We start from the raw sequence: 19,182 nt of genomic DNA on the forward strand, positions 1-19,182 counted from the left end.
TTACACTTCCTCCCCTCACAACAAGCAGGGTCACGTACTCCAGCTTTACGGCCGGATGACGAAGCATAAAGCTACAATATCGGAAAAACCCAAAACCCACATCGACGGGATATTCAGTCAGGTTAAATAGGCGCGTTTACTGTATTAGATATATTACTATTTGGAAGAAGCGCATCCTCTTGACGGAAATAGCAGCTCTGCGGAAGAATTCCACCGGTGAGTTTGTCAGGTCAAAGATTTTATACCCATGTAGATGAATGTGCATTATTCCTGTCTATTCCAGCGGATCATATTTAGGAAAAGCGAAAAGAGTTAAAACATATAAAGGATAAACGGGGTCATTTGGTTGCTCCTGGCGTTCAACAATTTTTCCGTTGTCATGCCTAAAGGTCAAGAACACTGCCTCGCTGTGTTATACTGTATTTGACAGCACAGAGAGAAAATGCCATCGGGTTTTGCTGATGAGAAAAATGGAGAGAGATGTGAAAGGTAGGACCCATAATTTATACACATGTACTCAAACGTCAAGTTTATGTCCAGTCTGTTTAGATGTTGAAATAAATTCGTTTATTATGTTAAACCGGGAATGACCGAAAGCAGTCTTTGCTTCCTGCTCGTTTTTACGATATAATCACGAGACGCCTCCGTCTAGCTCCACTTCACAATTAAAGTTGATTTCAGAAAGCATCTTTTTAAAGATGATAGTTGCTAATAGTTTATTTATTTATATTAGGTCCATATGTGTTAATAATCCTCATTTGGACTCTATGAAAGAAGATATTCTGTACCATTTCAACCTGGGTACCGCCACGCATGATTTCCCTGCAAAATTCGGAGATGTCAAAGTGAGTTGTATATCTTGGCTTGGTCAGATAGATGTGTTTTGATAAATGTGTAACTTGCTACCATAACTTTATAATTTGTTATAAGGTATATCTAGTCTACTTAATGTTCTTCAATGTTGAGCTGAACATTATACTGAACATTAACTGACATTATCTTAATCTATTCATCAGAATGAAACTGCAGTTTGTGTTTTCTTTTAGTTTGTATGTGTTGGCGGTAGTCCGTGGAGGATGAAGTCCTTCACCGAGTACATTGCTGGAGAGCTGGGTCTTGCAGTTCCAAATGCAGAGTACCCAAACATCTGTGAAGGCACAGATCGCTATGCCATGTACAAAGTAGGACCTGTGCTGTCTGTTAGTGTAAGTCATTACCATCAACATAAAAATTCAGCAAACAGATTTGATGCTTTGAGTGTGGCTTTAACAGTATGTTTGTTTTGTGTGTGTGTGTGTGTGTGTGTGTGTGTGTGTTTTTGTTTGTTTTTGTTCTTGAGTGGGGCAGGATGTCTTTTTCATTTAGCTATTTTTAACAACAAGTCTGTGCATGGGAACTTCACTACTTCCTGAGTTGTGGTGCCTTTCTGACTGTGTAAATGTCTGTGTGTTGTAGCATGGCATGGGCATCCCCTCAATCGCTATAATGTTACATGAGCTGATCAAACTTCTCTGCCACGCACGCTGCACTGACGTTACAGTAGTGCGAATCGGAACTTCTGGTGGAATAGGTACACCCATATAACCTTAACACGAAGCATTAACAGACATGGCAACACAACTTACCATCATCTGTTTCTTGCTGTCTCACAATGCAGACTACCAATGGTACTTAACATAAAAGTGCATACCGACTAGGCAGCCTTCTGCTGTTGGCCACTGTGGTGAGTGACATGTAAATGAGAATAAATCGAATTCTCTTAACCCACTCTTTTTCTCAGGTTTGCAGCCAGGCACGGTGGTGGTCACCAAGCAGTCGGTGGATGCCGCCTTCTTACCGCGGTTCGAGCAGATCGTCCTGGGTAAGTCGGTGGTGAGGAGCACTGAACTGGATGGAGATCTGGCAGAGGAGCTTCTGCAGTGCAGCAGAGAGCTATCAGAGTTCCAGACGGTCATCGGTAACACCATGTGCACGCTGGACTTCTACGAAGGTATTATTCTCACCGGGACGATGAAATTCCAATTTTCACGTAATTGAGTTATCGATGAATTTGGTGCGTTTCTTGAACTGAGAACCGTTTGCTGCAGGCGTTGAAGTTGTGCGCTGCTGTCGCCACCATTACGTGAAGTACAGCACAACTGCGTGCCATGTTGTTGGTGTTGTGTGTTCTAGGTCAGGCGCGTTTGGATGGGGCTTTTTGCTCATACACCGAGGAGGACAAACAGAACTACTTGGCAGAGGCCTACGCAGCAGGCGTGCGCAACATTGAGATGGAGTCGTCCGTCTTCGCCGCCATGTGCAAACTCAGCAACCTGCGAGGTAGAGAATGTTAAAGCAGCACACACACACTGCCTGATGGGAGTGTGTCTGTGAAGGGTTATGTGTGCCGTTATTTGACAGGTACATTAGTAGAAGCCAGTCTTGATGTGCCATAAAATTGGGTTTACTTTGTGTGTAGTGTTAGGCATGCATATCTTTTTGTACGAGAGGGAAAGGAGAAACATAAATATTGGGACAAATGCAATTAAAATTATTTGAACTCACCTATTTAAAGTAGTGGTTATAATATATATATATATATATATATATATATATATATATATATATATATATATATATATATATATATATATATATATATATATATATATATATATATATATATATAAACATACAAGCAAAATGATTTCATAGTGTGAAAGTTGATTTCATCACCTGTTTTCCAGCGGCAGTGGTTTGTGTGACACTGCTGGACCGGCAGAAAGGAGACCAGCTCAGCAGTTCTCATGATGTCCTGCACAGCTACCAGCAACGGCCACAGGTCCTCGTTGGCCATTACATCAAAAAGAAGCTTAACATTGCCAAGAAAAGTTAACCTCCGCATTTAAACATGTGGGCCATACATTAAGCCAAAGCTTCTTTTAGGCATTTTTTGTTGAATGAATGTGATTGCATTATTTATAAATCTTTTATTTAAACTATGATTTGACTTTGCAGATAATATTACTCATGCACTGCTTATGCACTGAACATAGATACATATGTGGAAATGGTAAAGAGCACTTTTTAGATTTTAGTTTTAAAATAAAATATTAGAGAGATGAATAGTTTTGCTTTCTGTCAGTTTCATCTGACATCTGCCAGTGTTCCTAAAACTGTAAAACAGTATGGAACTTGAGCATCCATGCACAGCATATGAAAACACTTGAACATAGTTAAATATTTGGAGATGAACTTGGTACTTTTTACTTTTTCACAGCTAATAAGGTAATATTGTGTTTAATAAGGTATTAACATTTAACACCATATGTGCAGTCTATAGTTCATGACCTCAGCCTAAACATTTGTAACTACATTATTTATTTTCAATGTGATTATTATTGCAAAATTCTCAGCTAGTCAGTTCGTTGTGATATGTCTGGGATCAAGGGAAGTTTGTACAGTGAACTGTTAATTGTGCTGTTTGTTCTGTCTTGAGGACAAGAAGGTATTAAAGCAACATGGACCTCTGGTTTTGTTCTTGAAGTTCTCTTGGTGACTCTTGCTGCACCTGTTGACAAGTCTTATTCTTCATAATAACGTAGCTTAAATCTGACGTTACCAATGTTACAGTCCCAGAAGATAGAAATGGAACACAGCAAATGCCTCCTCTTCCTCCCCATCCTCCTCTTCCTCCCCAGCCTGAGAACATGGGGGTCTTCACATTTAGTACTCTTGGCAAACTCAGCACTTAGCCCAACCTTTGTAGAACAGGATGTACAAACAAAATAGAAAGAGAGACGTCCCCCACATTAGAGGAGTTTTCTGATTGGTTAATGCATCTGAAATGTTAATTTATATTTGCTGTTTACACAACTTTTTTTTCTGCTCTGAGCAACTGTGATAGCTGTCAGGACGTAAAGACAAGAAAAAACTGCAGCAGCTATAACATGTGGATGGGACCAAATATAGAGGAGAAGCATCATATTCTCTTAGCAGTATCTCTAGTACTGATATTATATTGTATTGTGTTGAATAAGCAAGAAAATATTAAAAATCTTGGGTTATGACCCTAGGATCCTGTCATAAAGTGGCTTTCTGCTTTAAATCCACTTGGCACTCAAATATTGTTTTTGTGAGTATGACACAGAAATTTTAATGCCAGCATAGCTGCCATTTTTATTTTATTAGTTAGGAACACATTGTGCTAAGTGGTCATCAGCTGCATATTTTTAATGAAAATTAGTTTTTGCTAATTACAGCCTTTATGCAATAACAACTAACAATGATGCATTAATATAGTGGATAATCAAACATTTTAAAATAACATCTTGTGTTTATTATTAATGTAAAATGTTTTAACTTTTTTACAATCTAAATGATATGTAATGAAAATTTTGCAATCTAAATAGTACATAAAAAAACAAATAAATAAACTTAGACATCTGACATACTGTATTGCCAACTTCTGGGCTGAATTCCCAGATCAAGATCCTAACTGTAAATGATAAGGACTTTCAGTAGTAATGACATTATGGACTAGGCTTAAACCATGTACATCTAACAGTGTCGATACCGTCTTACCGTGCAAAAACAATGATCTTAATGTAGTCCCACTGGAAAGATGGAAGTCAGACATGTAGTCAGACTTAAAGCACTAGTCAGACATGTAGTCAGACTTAAAGCACCAGTCAGACATGTAATCAGACTTGAAGCACCAGTCAGACATGTAGTCAGACTTATAGCACCAGTCAGACATGTAATCAGAATTAAAGCACCAGTCAGACATGTATTCAGACTTAAAGCACCAGTCAGACATGTAATCAGACTTGAAGCACCAGTCAGACATGTAGTCATACTTAAAGCACCAGTCAGACATGTAGTCAGACTTAAAGCACCAGTCAGACATGTAATCAGACTTGAAGCACCAGTCAGACATGTAATCAGACTTGAAGCACCAGTCAGACATGTAATCAGACTAGAAGCATCAGTCAGACATGTAGTCAGACTTAAATCACCAGTCAGACATGTAGTCAGACTTGAAGCACCAGTCAGACATGTAGTCAGACTTAAAACACCAGTAAGACATGTAATCAGACTTGAAGCACCAGTCAGACATGTAGTCAGACTTGAAGCACCAGTCAGACATGTAATCAGACTTAAAGCACCAGACACATGTAATCAGGTTGCTAGGACTCTTTGGAAATCACATGTCAAAGATTTAATTTTCAGACATGATCAGACCTCTTTTAAAGACATCCTGCACATTGCTGTGTGATATAGTGAGCGACGTGTAGTCTATTCTATTATTTTGTTCACCGGTAAAATGATGACACGATGGACAAAATGCATAGCTCTATTCGATGTACAGTAAACCTTTTGCACACTTTAAACCGTAGTGCCCCACCTGCTTCCGGCAAAGCTCGATGATCAAATTAAACGCTAATGTCACTGAATCAAACACGGACATGCTCGTAAAAGATCATTTATATTTTAAATCAAGACTATTCACGTCTTGATTTAGGTTAGACAGGTCCTTGGCAACGACCTCCATAGACAAATTATAATTTGCAAACCATTCAATTGTGTACTCGTGTAGTCTGGCCGTTTAAATGTCTGGGTTTTTTTTACGTGAGATGCGCGTCAGTGACATCGCGCTGCCCAATCTGCTCGTGCGCGGAGACGCTCATAACTCACGCGCTCCGCTCCTCGCGTCTCGATCTCCTCGAGCTCGCGGCTGGTATTGTGCGCTGCTGATTCAGTGCCTTAAGCATCCTCCCAACGCCACCGAGCCAACGTGCAGCGCCGCGGGGCATTTTGAACGCTTCGACAAAAGACGACAATGGACAAAATTGCTGTTGGTGAGTAGCTTCAATTTCTTGGTTAGTAGGTACTAATTTGTCCGCGCTTAATGGTGGTTGTCTAATTTCACTGTAGACGAATGACTGGCGTTATTCGTCGTAGTTCGGTGCTTGGGGTATTAGAAACACACGTCTGTCTATAAATCATAGCCTATTAATAAAGACTTAGGAAATAATTTGACTGTAGCCAAACGCATCAGTTGTATTGCATACTTTTCTTTAAGGACAGTAGCAGCCATCCTTTCAGTAGTGTAATTAATAAACATCAATAGACTGATCAATTATTTGGAAAAAAGATAGGATTAATAAATGTAAATAAATACAAAGAATATCTGCATTCATTTATATGCCAAAACATTTTCGATGCCGCACCTGCCACATTACCCCGGCTCCTGCTTTAACAGCATAATGCAGAAAGACCCCACCCAAGACACCCGGCATTTTAGCCTACGATGGTCGGGCGATAGGCTGAACAAAATATACCTCCTATCTAAGATGTTATGGTGTTTTTTAGATCAATTTAATTCTAGAACTCTACATACTATTTAACAGTGGGGTAATTTTCACCTTTCATCTATTCAAGAACGCGTACATCTTGTGTATGCGATCGTCATTGTGTATATTCCCTGGTCCTTAATTGCTTAATGTCTTGATTATTGGCAAAATAATTTATCAGGAACACACGGTAGTGTAATTGATTCATTCAAAATATACTGATGTACAGTTAATTTTGTGTTAAAGATTCGGAGAAACCGTTTAGTAAAAGTCCAACATTTATAACCCAGTGCCCGGTTTTTATCAGTATGCTGGTCAGTTTATTGAACGCCAATATGTCGGAACAGCAAAAGGAAATATATTGTAGGTTACAGGCCTAAAGATAATCACGGATCATTGATTTCTAGGGAGGGTAACACAACAGACAGATGATGAGTTCTGTTGTGTGGTTATTTAATACAACAATAACAAAAGAACAATATTTACCAAGCAACAATAATCTAAACAAAACAAAAAACATGAACACAAAAGAGGTTTCATTATTTTTAAAAGAAGACCACAGATGAGCTGACCCTCAGTTTTTGTTCTGCGAGCTTGGATTTAAATGGGTGTGACTTTTTTATGACCCAGACACACGAAGCGAACCCCATGCTCAGCTTATTGTAAGAGAAGGCGTTTAAGTGGCCAGCCACTTCTGATTGTTGTTGTTTCAGGCCACTTCTGATTTATTTATTGTCTCATTATATTGATTCAGTTCAGTACCAGCTTATGTTAAGGAATGTTCTGGTTCTGGTTCTGATGGTGAGAAAAGGGGTTGTCTTTCACTTTTACATATCACACTTTACTATATATATATATATATATATATATATATATATATATATATATATATATATATATATATATATATATATATATATAGTGTATCCATCTTCAATGCTGGCTTTAAAAGCTGTGGGCTGCAACATCAGACCTGTATTGAACAAGCTGGATGGGGAGAGGTAGCGGACCCAGACTGGGAGGCTGGCCAGCCCTGCAGCAATGGAACACTGCACACCATGGCCTTTGCAGCACGGGGCTAATCATTACTGACGGTGTGCGGACGCTGGCGGATGGCCGAGCTCGGGGGGCCAGGGGCCGGTTTCTTTGCTGCTGTGCTAAGAGCTGCTGGGATGTGGTGGCTCTGGGGGGGTCTATGTTTAATTGAAAAGGTCAGGATTGGGGGTGGCAGGAGTGATATCAGAGGCTACGTGTATCTCCTCCTTACCGGGGGCGGCCCGGCACCCCGATGCCGTTTCTAGTTTAGGTGTGTTCTTTTGGATAATGGAGTTTGGAGGACGTGCCTACAACATGTGGAAGTCTAAAGAGGGCAGGAACTGACCAGCCTTATCACCCTCCTGCATATTTCATGAGGCTGAGATCTCTGTCGCTGGACATCGGTCTTCATGCCCCATGGGTACTGCAACAAGCCTGATAATGTCTGCTTGCTTTGACAACTGATATGTCCATTCTTAAACAACCTAAACAACTAGAATTATTTGGAATCTATACCAGTGTATTGCCAGTGTGGTGTGTGGGATCTATAAATCACTGGATATAACATCACAGATATTTGAATTGACTAACATTATTTATATACTGATAAAATATAATGAAATGCAATATTTATAGTAGTTTTATATTAACAACAATGGATGTAAATGATCAATACCAAACACTGTAAATAATGCACAGTAAATTATCAATACCAAGCAAGTGAATTCATTACCGAACCTAAAAGTAGCAGCTGGGTAAGATTTCAAGCGGAATATTGTAAAGAGATTGTGTCTAACTTCATTTCTATAGAACAGTGCAGAGTTTTGGGATTTTGGGATGTTTCCATCAAAAGGTTCTGTATCCTCGCATAAACACAGGAAACACGTGAGCCAGGGAGTATTAAGTTGCTCTTTGCAAAAATGACTCCTCAATTCTTTCTCATCTCCGCATCATAACAATGTCACCCACAACTTCAAGCCACCCTGAATTTTCATGTCATGATTTCAGTATATTGTTGTTATTATTATATTCAGCACAAATGATTGTTGGATAGCCGCAGCATTCTGAGGGTCGTTGCTAATATGGGGGGTGATGCTCTATTCTCCCAGCATACAAGGAGAAGATGAAGGAGCTGTCGGTGTTCTCCCTCATATGCTCCTGTTTTAACCCGAGACTACACAAAAACCTTGACTCCAAGTCAGATTGTAAGTAAATCTCTTCTTGGTAATGCTCATGCCGTCTATTCTCTTGCATTATAATGGGTGATGCTAAATCATCATAAATGGTAAAAAAAAAAGTTCTACTCACATTATTTGAATACCTTTCAAATGAACAGGAGAAAAATGTACCAGGCAATCAATCTTATTATTCCTGGAGGTGTTCTCTGTGAGTGAGAGTACAATGGTGGTCCTACGTCGAGAGATCACTGTGTGATCGCTTCACCCCTGTGACTGTTGCGCAGACATGGAGGTGAAGCCCATTACCAAGAGGACGTCAGGGCAGGCCTTTGAAGTGATCCTGAAGCCCCCGTCTCCGGTGTCAGACGTGGCGCACAGCATCACGTCCCCTCCCAAGAAGATGGACGTCTCTCTGGAAGACATCCAGAAGAAACTCGAGGCTGCCGAGGACCGCAGGAGAGTGAGTGTCCAGGCTGGCCACGCCCACTGCGCCCGCTGCTCTCTGGAGTGCTAGACTTTCTTCAGCGACGTCCATTATTTATTGATGTAGTTATATATCAATATACATAATGGCAATTTAGGTTTTACATTAGTTGCACTATAGACCTCTGCCTTGTGGAGCAGGTTCTAGGTGACCTAGAAAAAGTAAATAGCTTATTGAACTAATTGGCTACATGAATCCCTCTAGGTGGTTTATTTACAGAAAACCACAGGTTCAGCTGTTATTAGATCTTGGCACTTACTCTTAGCCAACAGTTCCTTTCCGCATTGCTAAGAGGTTCTGTTGGTGTCTGCCCTGCCCAGTGCCAGGAGGCCCAGGTGCTCAAGACTCTGGCAGAGAAGCGGGAGCACGAGCGTGACGTGCTCCTCAAGGCCATGGAGGAGAACAACAACTTCAGCAAGATGGCTGAGGAGAAGCTCATTCTGAAGATGGAGCAGATCAGCGAGAACCGCAGGGCCCACCTTGCGGCCATGATGGCACGCTTGCAGGAGAAGGTAAGATGATGGGGATGATGGAGACGATGGAGCTGGCGGAGAGCTTTATGAAAAGGAGGGAACATCGGCCTTGCTTGTGTTCTCCTGTGACCCCCCCCGTCTTTTGCCCCCCCCCCCCCCCCCCCCCCCCCCCCCCCCCCCCCCCGCCAGGAGCGGCATGCTGCAGTGGTCCGCAGGAACAAGGAGATGAGAGAAGAGCTCACAGCGTGAAGGCATCCTCCTCTTCCTCAGTCCCTTCATCAGCCCACCTATCCTCCTGTTACACACACACAAACACACACGCACGCAGTACTATCTAGTAAGTAACACACTCCTATACAGTTTAAATGGTCTTGCTTGATTTCATAGATTATCACTCATAGATTTTGTAAATACATCATTTTTATATCTATCTATCTATCTATCTATCTATCTATCTATCTATCTATCTATCTATCTATCTATCTATCTATCTATCTATCTATCTATCTATCTATCTATCTATCTATCTATCTATCTATCTATCTATCTATCTATCTGATTAAACAAAAACATTCAGCAATTGTATTAAATCAGTCCATGATACAGGATCATTATTTATTTACTTTTTTTTACTCTTATAATTTGTTTATTTATTGGTTGAAAAACTTCTGGAACTATCTAGTGAAAGGCTTTGATGTTGTGAGTAAGCACACTTGTTTACAACTGCAGTGTTAAATGATGCTCAGTTTCTATGTCATTGTGAAAAATGCAAAAAAAGACTGTTGCACTCAAGCCCTGGTATCCTAGAGACCCTTACACACATCAATAAATATACAACTAACCAACCATGCAGTTACACCTATACACAACACATTTTAGACACGTCAGTCTCTTCATCTACCAGCTGGCTTGAAGCAGCGTTGTTACCGTGGTTTCTCTTTGACGCATATAAGAGGGGCAGTTCTGCTTACTGTGCTGGTCATTGGAATCTTCTGGTCAGCAGTACCCTAACTCCGTCTCCCCGAGCAACGTGTAGGCTTCATGCCAAACGCAAAATGTCCGTCTCCTTTCTGACGTTCTCCGCCTGGGAGCGTGTTTTTTCTCCCCTTTCACTTTAAGTAAACACCGTGTCCTTTCTCTGTGATGGAAATCCAAATTCCTCTGCTCAAGGTCGACCTTGGCCGTCAGTTTCTGTTCAAATGAATCAAACGAAGTCAGTTTTGCCTATTGCAACGTCCCACTTTTCAGTGTGGGGTTCATTCTGACTCAATGATACATGTAACATCTTTGCCAGTCGAATGTATTATCCTCCTAACTTCAGCCTTTGAGGACTGAATATGTTTTGTGTGAGTATGTATGTGTGTGTGTGTGTGTGTGTGTGTGTGTGTGTGTGTGTGTGTGTGTGTGTGTGTGTGAGTGTGTGTATGTGTGTATGTTTGTGTGTGTCTATGTTAGGGTGGCCAAGCTTTGTGACCTTTCTCTTTGGAAGCGAAATGCAAGATGGGAACAGAATAAGCATTGAATAATTTTTTTAGTATTATTTTACTGTTTCCTATCAAAATATGCCTGCCTGCATCTTCTGCTGTGTAAATTGTGTTTCCCCTCATTTCTCTGTGTGCAAAATTTGGTGAATAAAGATTTGAGGTTCTGTGAACATTGCGTGGGCTGTATTTGTTTGGCCGTGAGTCATTGGCTACACTTCTGTACCTGCACTTCCATTTTTAGGCAGTGGATGGCAGTAAAGATCTTCATGAACAGAACAAAAACTGATTCGCCAATTAGCAAAAAAAAAAAAAAAAAAAAAAACCCATCAATAAGCATAAGCACCATAACTTCCCTGAAGTAACTGAATGTCATTTCCAGTTTAATGACATTTTAGTGCTTAATAGTTGATATTGTTAACCAGAATCTCAATGTATGGCCCAATGGCTCAAAATTAAGCAAATGAAAATCATTACAGAATAGGTCATCTGGTTGAATGGAACTTGGATAGAGTTAAGTATATTATTAACAAATACAACACAGTGGTTTATTTTCTGTTCTTGTTGAAATCAAACTAATGAGCACTTTTAAGAAGATCTAATCAGGCAATTGTAACATGTAAATGATCTTAACCATGTTTAAGAAAATATGCAACTGTTTAATGCAAATCTCAGACTTTATTTTTCAAAGAAGCTTTAAGTACAACCTGACTATTAATGTATAATATGTTGCTTTAATTCAGTGAGCTTGTTTAGATGCCTGGGAAATGTTCACAAATAATGTTTAATGTTTTTTTCTCTCAACAGTTTCTTGAAAACACAGTGGTCAATATTTCAACATTATACAAATGGTTTTTACATACATCTGAGAAATGCACACGCAGTTCTCTATCAGGTAGAAATCCCCCAAAAGACAGACTAAGGAATGTCTTGCCCCATTTTGAGCAGATTGTATTTTCTTTGCAGTACTTTCCTTGCAATAAAACAGTCCCAGCTCCAAATCTTCATCTCATTGTCCAGAATACTGAGAGACAGGTGAGTAGCAGGAAGCCCATGTATGTGATCCGTTTGTCCAGGACGTCTGTCCAGGGAACAGGACGGGTCAGAAAGCCCCTACCTCTGCCCCCCATGGTCTGTAAGGCTTCCTCTCTGAGGACCGGGGGACAAAGGGCCCCAGTACGGCTGGGGAGAGAAGAGGGAAGGCTTTGAGTGACAGCGGCAGAGCGGAGAGGGAGGAGAGGGAGGAGAGGGAGGAGAGCAGGGGTAGAGGCAGGGCGCAGGCCATCGAAGCCACTCCCACCCCTCTCGACTCCGCCCCCGCCACGCCGCTCGACCCAGACGACCCGACACACCGCGAGGAAGAGGAGGATGACGAAGACGACGAGCTGCTTATGAAGGGAGGGGCTTCTGTCTTCACCTGCGCCCGCCACTGCCGGCGGGGGACGGGGACGGGGCCCGTCCCGAATCCGGGGCTCCAGGCCAAAGGCCCCAGTCTGGACTGGGCTTCCCGCTGTGAGGCGTAGCTGCTGAGATGTGAGAGCAGACGGACGCGGAACAGCTCTCTGGTGTCCAGGCCCTCCGTGGTGCTCAGGTAGCGTGCGGTTTCTGCCAGACACTCCCGGAAGCCCAAGCAGTGATAGTCCATAGCCAGAGCCTGCACCTCAAAGAAGCCTTGAAAGCGAAGACATCAGTGTTTTACTCTAGCCATGATTTATACATTCACCTGCCCACCACATTAGAAACAACTGCCCATTTTATTAGGTGCATTTGTTTTTCAGATGTATTATACAGTTTCAGGCAGGGCATACGTTGGTATGCACAGTTTCTCACTGGTCAGCTACCCCAGAGCCACTCTGGAGTGGATCCTGTTTTTGCTGCTCCACCTAGTTGCTCTGACATGGTCTTGGATTTACTGTGGGTGCTAACATCTAACAACCACAGTGGTGTTGACAGAGTTGTTACTTCTCTGTGCCACTGCTGGGTTGAGAATAATGGCCAGCCACCCGAAAAATACCCAGCCATTCTCAAAAGAAACTGAACCAAAAGCATCTCACCTTTGCCACCTGTTGCATGGAGCATCTTCAAGTGATCCACAGTCATTTGCAGGATTTCGGCCTTCTCCAGTTTAGCAGAACCCTATTGATGCACGCACACACACCCACATTATTTATTATTATTATGCCAGTACCATAGGATCATGGATAACAACGAACCTTCAGTGCTGTAACATACCTGTTTCTCAAGCGCGTTTGGAAGAAGACGTCGTAACTCTGATAAACTGTTGTTGATTCTGTCTCGTCGCCTCTTCTCAATTATCTGCAGACACGTTGGAAATGAGTGATTGTTAATTCAGGCTCAATGCAACACACACATGCTAATATACTTTACATATTTATGTAAAATACTGTTGTGTTGTTTACGCACTCCTCTACGACGCTTTCGCGCTTCTGTTTGTGTTGTCGTTGATGGTGACAGAGATCTACTAGATGAGCAAAAGTCCCTAAAACGTAAAGAACACGTACATTGTTATCATAATAAATTAAAATTCTGCATTAAGATTAACATCACTTTAGAAATATTTATTAATTTACCCATTCTCATCTGTGCTTTCCCTGTCCACTTCGCCGTTATCGTCCAGTTCGCTGTCAGATGAACTGAAGTCGCGATTCCGCTTCATTTGGTACTCTAAATGGATACTCCTACTTTGAAATGCCTGCTGTTGTGTACCAGCCCCTGTTAGTCCCAGACTGTAAACACCTCGCGTGTTTCCCACGGTACTATTTCCACTGCTGCTCTCCTGTACAAGGCTGCGCTGGGCGGGGATGTGGGAGGGCTGTAGAAACACACAACCAATCATAAACTAGCAGCTTCTGGACAATGTTTATAAATGCAAAAAAAAAACCCAAAAACAAATTCGAGACCGCTTGATTGTCTAAGATAGAAGTTTCTGATAGTTATTACATGAAGAAAAAAGTTACCCTTATACTTTTATATTAATATACTTTACTTTAAAAGGCTTTATTGTGGGTCTACTGGAAAAGTTGTTGAGACTAATCTTAAAATGTAAAGGTAAATATATATATGTATTTTAGTTCCAGTCCATGGTGCTCCTCCTCTGTGGTCATGACAGACGGCATTTTATTTCTGAAAGTACAGCAGTATACAACACAATTGTCCTTATGTACAGAAAACTATTTTTTTTACCCATATAGAACTCAGATTTGACAAAATCCATTTTATGTAGCGCTTCTATTTCTGACATGGTAAAAAAAAGATCTTAAACTAAAATTAGTGTCATATTGACAATCTGCTTCGTTTATGGGGCGTTTGGCTCATCCTCTGTCTTGCCTTCAGTAAATGACATGCTCACCCTGGGGGTTCATGCTGGGTGACACTGACTTGGCCAGCCAAGAGTATCAGCGTTCTTATGTGTGAACAACTGCCTTAGCGGTCTAGAGAGGCAATTGGCAGTTATCTCAGCAAGACCGGCATCCATATGTACCCATACACCTGTCTTTCCCCAAAGAGGCTGGATGCTTTTCATTGTCAGCATTTCTGGTTTTCTCTCCATCTTTTTTGCCTTTTCAGGTTAATCAGGTTAGTCCGCACCTCACTTATCTTTAAGATTTCCACAGAACTTCAGGTTTTAACGTACAGAAAACCCTGTTCTTGACGTATTTGCATGGTGTGTGCTCAGGCCTGTAATTCTCCAATGACAACATCCTGGCGGTGCTGTTGATCTGCTTTGGAGTGTTTCCAATTCTTCTGTTATCCACTGGCTTTCCATAGTCAATCAATTAATCATAATATATTTATATAGCATTTTTTACAACTGTTGTTGTCACAAAGTAGCTTCACAAGTTCAAGTTTGAGTTCAAGCCCCCAGTGAGCAAGCCAAGGCCGACAGTGGCAAGAAAAAACCCCATAAGAACACGAAGAAGAAACCTTGAGAGGAACCAAGACTCAAGACACAAGAAGAACCAGGACTCATCCTCCTCTGGCCGATGCCGGCCACCATGACAACAGTAATTAAAGAGATATGTAAACAAAGTAGTGATGGGAATGATGAATAGTTCTCATGTTTGTGTGTATTTATATATACGTGTTCTCTATGTAATTCCTAGACTTCTTACAGTAATAGTCAGTAATAGTAGTCCAGGGCTGTGAAGATACAGTCATAGCAGGGGAGAATTTGGGGTGGTGAGAGCAGCCAGGGCAGTGGTTTGATCCTTCATCCATAGCTGGTTAGGCAGGAGGTATATATAGTCTGCTATATGTAAATTGGTCTTCCATAGTCTCCCAGAACCGCTATAGCTAAGCTCACCAGTGCCAGCTTGTCAACAGCGGCTGTGCCGCTCATCGGGTCTTCTGCCTCACAATGACCTCCTTCATGAGCGCCCACAACATCACTGATCTTTAAGAAGCAGCAGCTTCCAGTTTTAACACTCTAGATCTACTCCAGACCCACCTTTGTTTCTCTAGATCTACTCCAGACCCACCTTTGTTTCTCTAGATCTACTCCAGACCCACCTTTGTTTCTCTAGATCTACTCCAGACCCACCTTTGTTTCTCTAGATCTACTCCAGACCCACCTTTGTTTCTCTAGATCTACTCCAGACCCACCTTTGTTTCTCTAGAGCGTAAATTCATGGCGTTACACAACTGAGCAGCCAATCATTTAACTGGGTTCGGTCTCTTCAAATGAAAGAGAGATGTGTAAAATGGTGTTCCTACACGATACACACACATGGATATGCACACCCTTGAGCTGGCAGTATAGCGCAAACCCGGAAACATGCTGTGGATTCAAAGTGGAGGACGTTTATGTGGCTTTTCTGTGGCGCTACGTGCCAAAGGACTGTTGGAGCGAAGCTAAACCACCATAGTTAGGGAATCAGATGATTTTGAGTTCACACATGTAATTTCTCCAAGCTAAGCTGCTACACGGTAGCATTTTGTTTGCAAACGAATGGACTGAAATAAGGGCAGCGCAGATGACACCATTGGATGAGTGTAACTGATTTAATTATTCAGCAAGATGCACTGATAATTCAGAACCAGTGTCCACCAATGCTGCTGAAGGACCCTATCGGCATTGGCCACACAGTGACTGGTTACGCACATATCATTTTATTAAATTCCTTGCAACTTTGTAAAACGATCATATCATTATTAGGTCAGTAGGGTCCAGATGACGGGGGTGAAGTGGATGCATCTGAACCGAGTATTGCTACATCTCTAAGCGGATCTATACACAGTTTGGTAGCACACCATCATCTCAGCATCTCTACCCGCCTGCTAAGAAAGCTTCTCCATCTCCACCCCCTCTGCCATGGTGCGGTGGGGGTGGTGCATAAGGAGACATTTGTTAAACCCTGGCATGTGCCCAGCTGCCTCGCCGTGTCCATCCGGAGGCCTCGGTGAGCGACGGAGCGTGTGTGAGCGTGCGTGTGTGTGTGAGCAAGCGTATGTGTGAGCGTGTGTGTGTGTTTAGGTGGTGCTGTTTCCCACAGTGGCGATCTAAATCAGCTGTAACCTGATCTCCGTGTGAGCGTGCTGCGGCCAGCTTTTTTCTTCCCACTGACACTCACGCTGTTGCTTACTGTGTGTGTGTGTGTGTGTGTGTGTGTGTGTGTGTGTGTGTGTGTGTGTGTGTGTGTGTGTGTGTGTGAGTGAGTGAGTCAAGGGGTGTTTCCTTGAGTTTGTCAGGCTCAATGAATATGTCTGTTGTGTGTGTGTGTGTGTGTGTGTGTGTGTGTGTGTGTGTGTGTGTGTGTGTGTGTGTGTATGTGTGTCATACATTGAGCTAAACAGTGGTGCTTGTCCTGCTGATTTATGGTGTTATCTGAGACGGCTGACACTTGCGTTGCCTCTGTGCTTCCTGCACTGATGTTCTAAACCTGTCACTCAGCACATGTGTCCATTGCGTGTGTAAGAAAGCGGTAGCAGGTTCTCGTTTGGAATTCGTTTCCCTCCACGGGTGTGTGCCTGTGTGGTGGCAGGTGTCTGCGGCTGTGGTGTGCAGATAATGTCTCGTTTTTGATCTTACTGCCCCGAAGCAATTATCCTCCTTTGGCAAGTGCCAGTGTGCAGTTTACACTTTTGCAGATGGCTCTCAGAGGCAGGTCAAGCCACACCCCCTCCGGCGCCTCAGGCCTGACACCCCCTCCCCCCCAGAGAGCACTTCCAGTATTTGTCTCACCGTCGTGGGCATTACACCAGCCAATGCTCAGATGTCTGTGTGACGGGGGAACCACGCAGGCCACCCATAGAGCCCCAGGCGGCAATGCAGTGGTGGAGCTGAAGTCTTCAGATGATACCGCACAATGTTATCCTGCAAAACACGACTTCCTGACTCCTTCGTCACAGCTCCGGATCAGCACCCAGACAGAGGCGGAGTTAAACAGAAAAATGCATTTACATATTCATAATGGCTAATGAGGTTTTGGCAATAAAATGGCGTCACTACTGATAAAGCACAGGGTAAAGTTAATAAGAAATGACTGATTAGCTGCTAGGCCTTATTATAGTTCACCCACTTATGTGCTGCATCACCATCCTGTCTTTGTTGCCACTCAGTGGTTCCCTGAACAATTTCTGCCACAAATGATGACAGACAGGAGACTTATGTCTTTCCACTTCTAGAATGTTTAATTTTACTTCAATTTTAATCATTAGCATAATGGATCCAAGCATTTGCATTTTTATATATACAATATGAGTATTTTATAAAGAATAACACATCTTGAAACTCCAAGCCCTGCTTGAATTGTCTCTTCAATAAGAAACTGACAGACAGCAAAGACCCCCATCAATCTGCGGAAGAACAAAGCTTCAGAGACCACAAGCCATGAAGTTCAAATGCCAGTTCAAGACCCTCTGTGGCCCCTTGCAACCGACTGGTGGTCTGTCACAAGTTTATCAGGGAAACACTGTTTCTCTCTTCATGCCGGCTCCCTTCCCAGTGGGATCTCCATGCCAGCTGTCACAGTAGCCGTGCGCGCCGGCCGGTTTTCCCAGGCTACAGCCTGTGGGAAAATGTGCAGTGGCCAGTAATTGATTCCGCACTGCTGGCCCCATTACTTTACACTGGAGCACAGTCGCCCAAAAAAACAGCCAAGCAATCTGTGAGCAGCCTGTTAGCACTCATTCTCTCTCTCTCTCTCTCTCTCTCTCTCTCTCTCTCTCTCTCTCTCTCTCTCTCTATGTCTTTCTCTCTCTTTCTGCCCTCCACTAACAGCCTCTCTTGTTTACTCTGGCCATACAGATCATGCACTTCCTTAGTTTAGTTTTTCTAGAACATTCTAGTCTTTCTCTGCTTCTATTGCTAATCTGTTGCTCTCAGATATTTATTCACTCTTCAAATTACCTCCACCTCTACCAGGCTGTGTGGTAACAGAATGCTAGGGCCATCTGTCATTTACACGTCTTTGCTGTTAATTTCAGGGAGTGTAGGAATGTATAGATACATGCTGTGTGTGCAAACACTCACATATGCACAAATATACATTCATATGATCATCATTGGAAAAGTTTATTTTTCATAAGATAATATTCATAGTCATATTCATAGACATTTTTGTGCTGAATGACTTACAGTAGTTCTTACACTAATGACAATAATTATAAATGTAGAGGACACATTTGTTTGTGACTAAATGTGACGTGTCAAGCAATATGAGGTCTAAGAGGTTTGTGTTAACATCTCAGACACTGAACGATATAGTGGAAACAAATTCCAAAACACCTTTGTGTGAGGACACGTCTCATGAGGGTCTTCATTGTCAGTATATGTACTGGGATGTTAAGGTTGGACATAAAACCAGTATGCTGTCTGCATTATTAACTAAGTGTTCAGAGTGAGTTCAGAGGGTTCTCTCCACACACAACTCCCACACCATGTTTCTTTTGGCAGACAACAACCCGAAGACGGTACTAATGAACGCCATTTTAGGATACGTCGAGGCCAATGCGTTCCTGTGCCATCAGACATCAAGCAGCCTGAATGTATGTGTTTGAATGTGTTTTTTTTTTTTCATTTTCTCGCTGCAAGTTAGACCCTGTGATAGGGTGTGAGAGTTCTATATTAACCCTGATGACATGGGACTGCTAACCAAACAGAAACCCCATGTACACTCCAACCCCACACCTTTTTTTTTGTTTTGTTCTTCAGTGTTTGGTGTGATGCGAGCATGT

At 42.3% G+C, this 19,182-nt stretch overlaps 3 protein-coding genes across 4 annotated transcripts; 2 read left to right on the forward strand and 1 right to left on the reverse strand.

Annotated features, from left to right (window-relative positions):
* Positions 1 to 3,512, forward strand: upp1 (uridine phosphorylase 1). 2 transcript variants are annotated; one of them, XM_076970817.1, is made up of 8 exons: positions 1 to 216; positions 431 to 489; positions 734 to 845; positions 1,047 to 1,205; positions 1,456 to 1,570; positions 1,781 to 1,990; positions 2,173 to 2,319; positions 2,727 to 3,512. In XM_076970817.1, exons 2-8 carry the CDS (start codon positions 443 to 445, stop codon positions 2,873 to 2,875), a joined length of 939 nt encoding a protein of 312 aa, XP_076826932.1. In that variant the 5' UTR covers positions 1 to 216; positions 431 to 442; the 3' UTR covers positions 2,876 to 3,512. The 2 variants fall into 2 exon arrangements, with proteins under 2 accessions (XP_076826932.1, XP_076826931.1); XM_076970816.1 differs by having other exon boundaries at positions 2 to 216; positions 390 to 489.
* Positions 3,513 to 5,703: 2,191 nt separating this feature from the next.
* Positions 5,704 to 11,159, forward strand: stmn2a (stathmin 2a). The gene is made up of 5 exons (XM_076971081.1): positions 5,704 to 5,840; positions 8,480 to 8,575; positions 8,833 to 9,008; positions 9,353 to 9,544; positions 9,695 to 11,159. The coding sequence occupies exons 1-5, from the start codon at positions 5,822 to 5,824 to the stop codon at positions 9,752 to 9,754; spliced, it is 543 nt and encodes a 180-aa protein (XP_076827196.1). The 5' UTR covers positions 5,704 to 5,821; the 3' UTR covers positions 9,755 to 11,159.
* A 494-nt stretch (positions 11,160 to 11,653) lies between these two features.
* LOC143473437 (hairy/enhancer-of-split related with YRPW motif protein 1-like) lies at positions 11,654 to 13,807 on the reverse strand. The gene is made up of 5 exons (XM_076970436.1): positions 13,578 to 13,807; positions 13,411 to 13,486; positions 13,219 to 13,302; positions 13,041 to 13,122; positions 11,654 to 12,657 (listed from the first exon to the last, which is right to left on the reverse strand). The coding sequence occupies exons 1-5, from the start codon at positions 13,661 to 13,663 to the stop codon at positions 12,089 to 12,091; spliced, it is 897 nt and encodes a 298-aa protein (XP_076826551.1). The 5' UTR covers positions 13,664 to 13,807; the 3' UTR covers positions 11,654 to 12,088.
* Between the last annotated feature and the right edge of the window lie 5,375 nt (positions 13,808 to 19,182).

Source organism: Brachyhypopomus gauderio, chromosome 13 (assembly GCF_052324685.1).
Source record: "Brachyhypopomus gauderio isolate BG-103 chromosome 13, BGAUD_0.2, whole genome shotgun sequence".
NCBI lineage: Eukaryota > Metazoa > Chordata > Actinopteri > Gymnotiformes > Hypopomidae > Brachyhypopomus > Brachyhypopomus gauderio.

What these genes read in the sequence shown, in the direction of transcription:
- upp1 (XM_076970817.1), top strand. Translation starts at nt 443, where the DNA reads ATGCCATCGGGTTTTGCTGATGAGAAAAATGGAGAGAGATGTGAAAG. An exon ending in CAAAATTCGGAGATGTCAAA is followed by an intron (nt 846 to 1,046) that starts GTGAGTTGTATA and finishes GTTTTCTTTTAG; the next exon opens with TTTGTATGTGTTGGCGGTAG. An exon ending in GACCTGTGCTGTCTGTTAGT is followed by an intron (nt 1,206 to 1,455) that starts GTAAGTCATTAC and finishes TGTGTGTTGTAG; the next exon opens with CATGGCATGGGCATCCCCTC.
- stmn2a (XM_076971081.1), top strand. An exon ending in CCTTGACTCCAAGTCAGATT is followed by an intron (nt 8,576 to 8,832) that starts GTAAGTAAATCT and finishes ACTGTTGCGCAG; the next exon opens with ACATGGAGGTGAAGCCCATT. An exon ending in TGGCACGCTTGCAGGAGAAG is followed by an intron (nt 9,545 to 9,694) that starts GTAAGATGATGG and finishes CCCCCCCGCCAG; the next exon opens with GAGCGGCATGCTGCAGTGGT.
- LOC143473437 (XM_076970436.1), bottom strand. Translation starts at nt 13,663, where the DNA reads ATGAAGCGGAATCGCGACTTCAGTTCATCTGACAGCGAACTGGACGAT. An exon ending in CAAACGCGCTTGAGAAACAG is followed by an intron (nt 13,123 to 13,218) that starts GTATGTTACAGC and finishes GTGCATCAATAG; the next exon opens with GGTTCTGCTAAACTGGAGAA. An exon ending in CCATGCAACAGGTGGCAAAG is followed by an intron (nt 12,658 to 13,040) that starts GTGAGATGCTTT and finishes TTCGCTTTCAAG; the next exon opens with GCTTCTTTGAGGTGCAGGCT.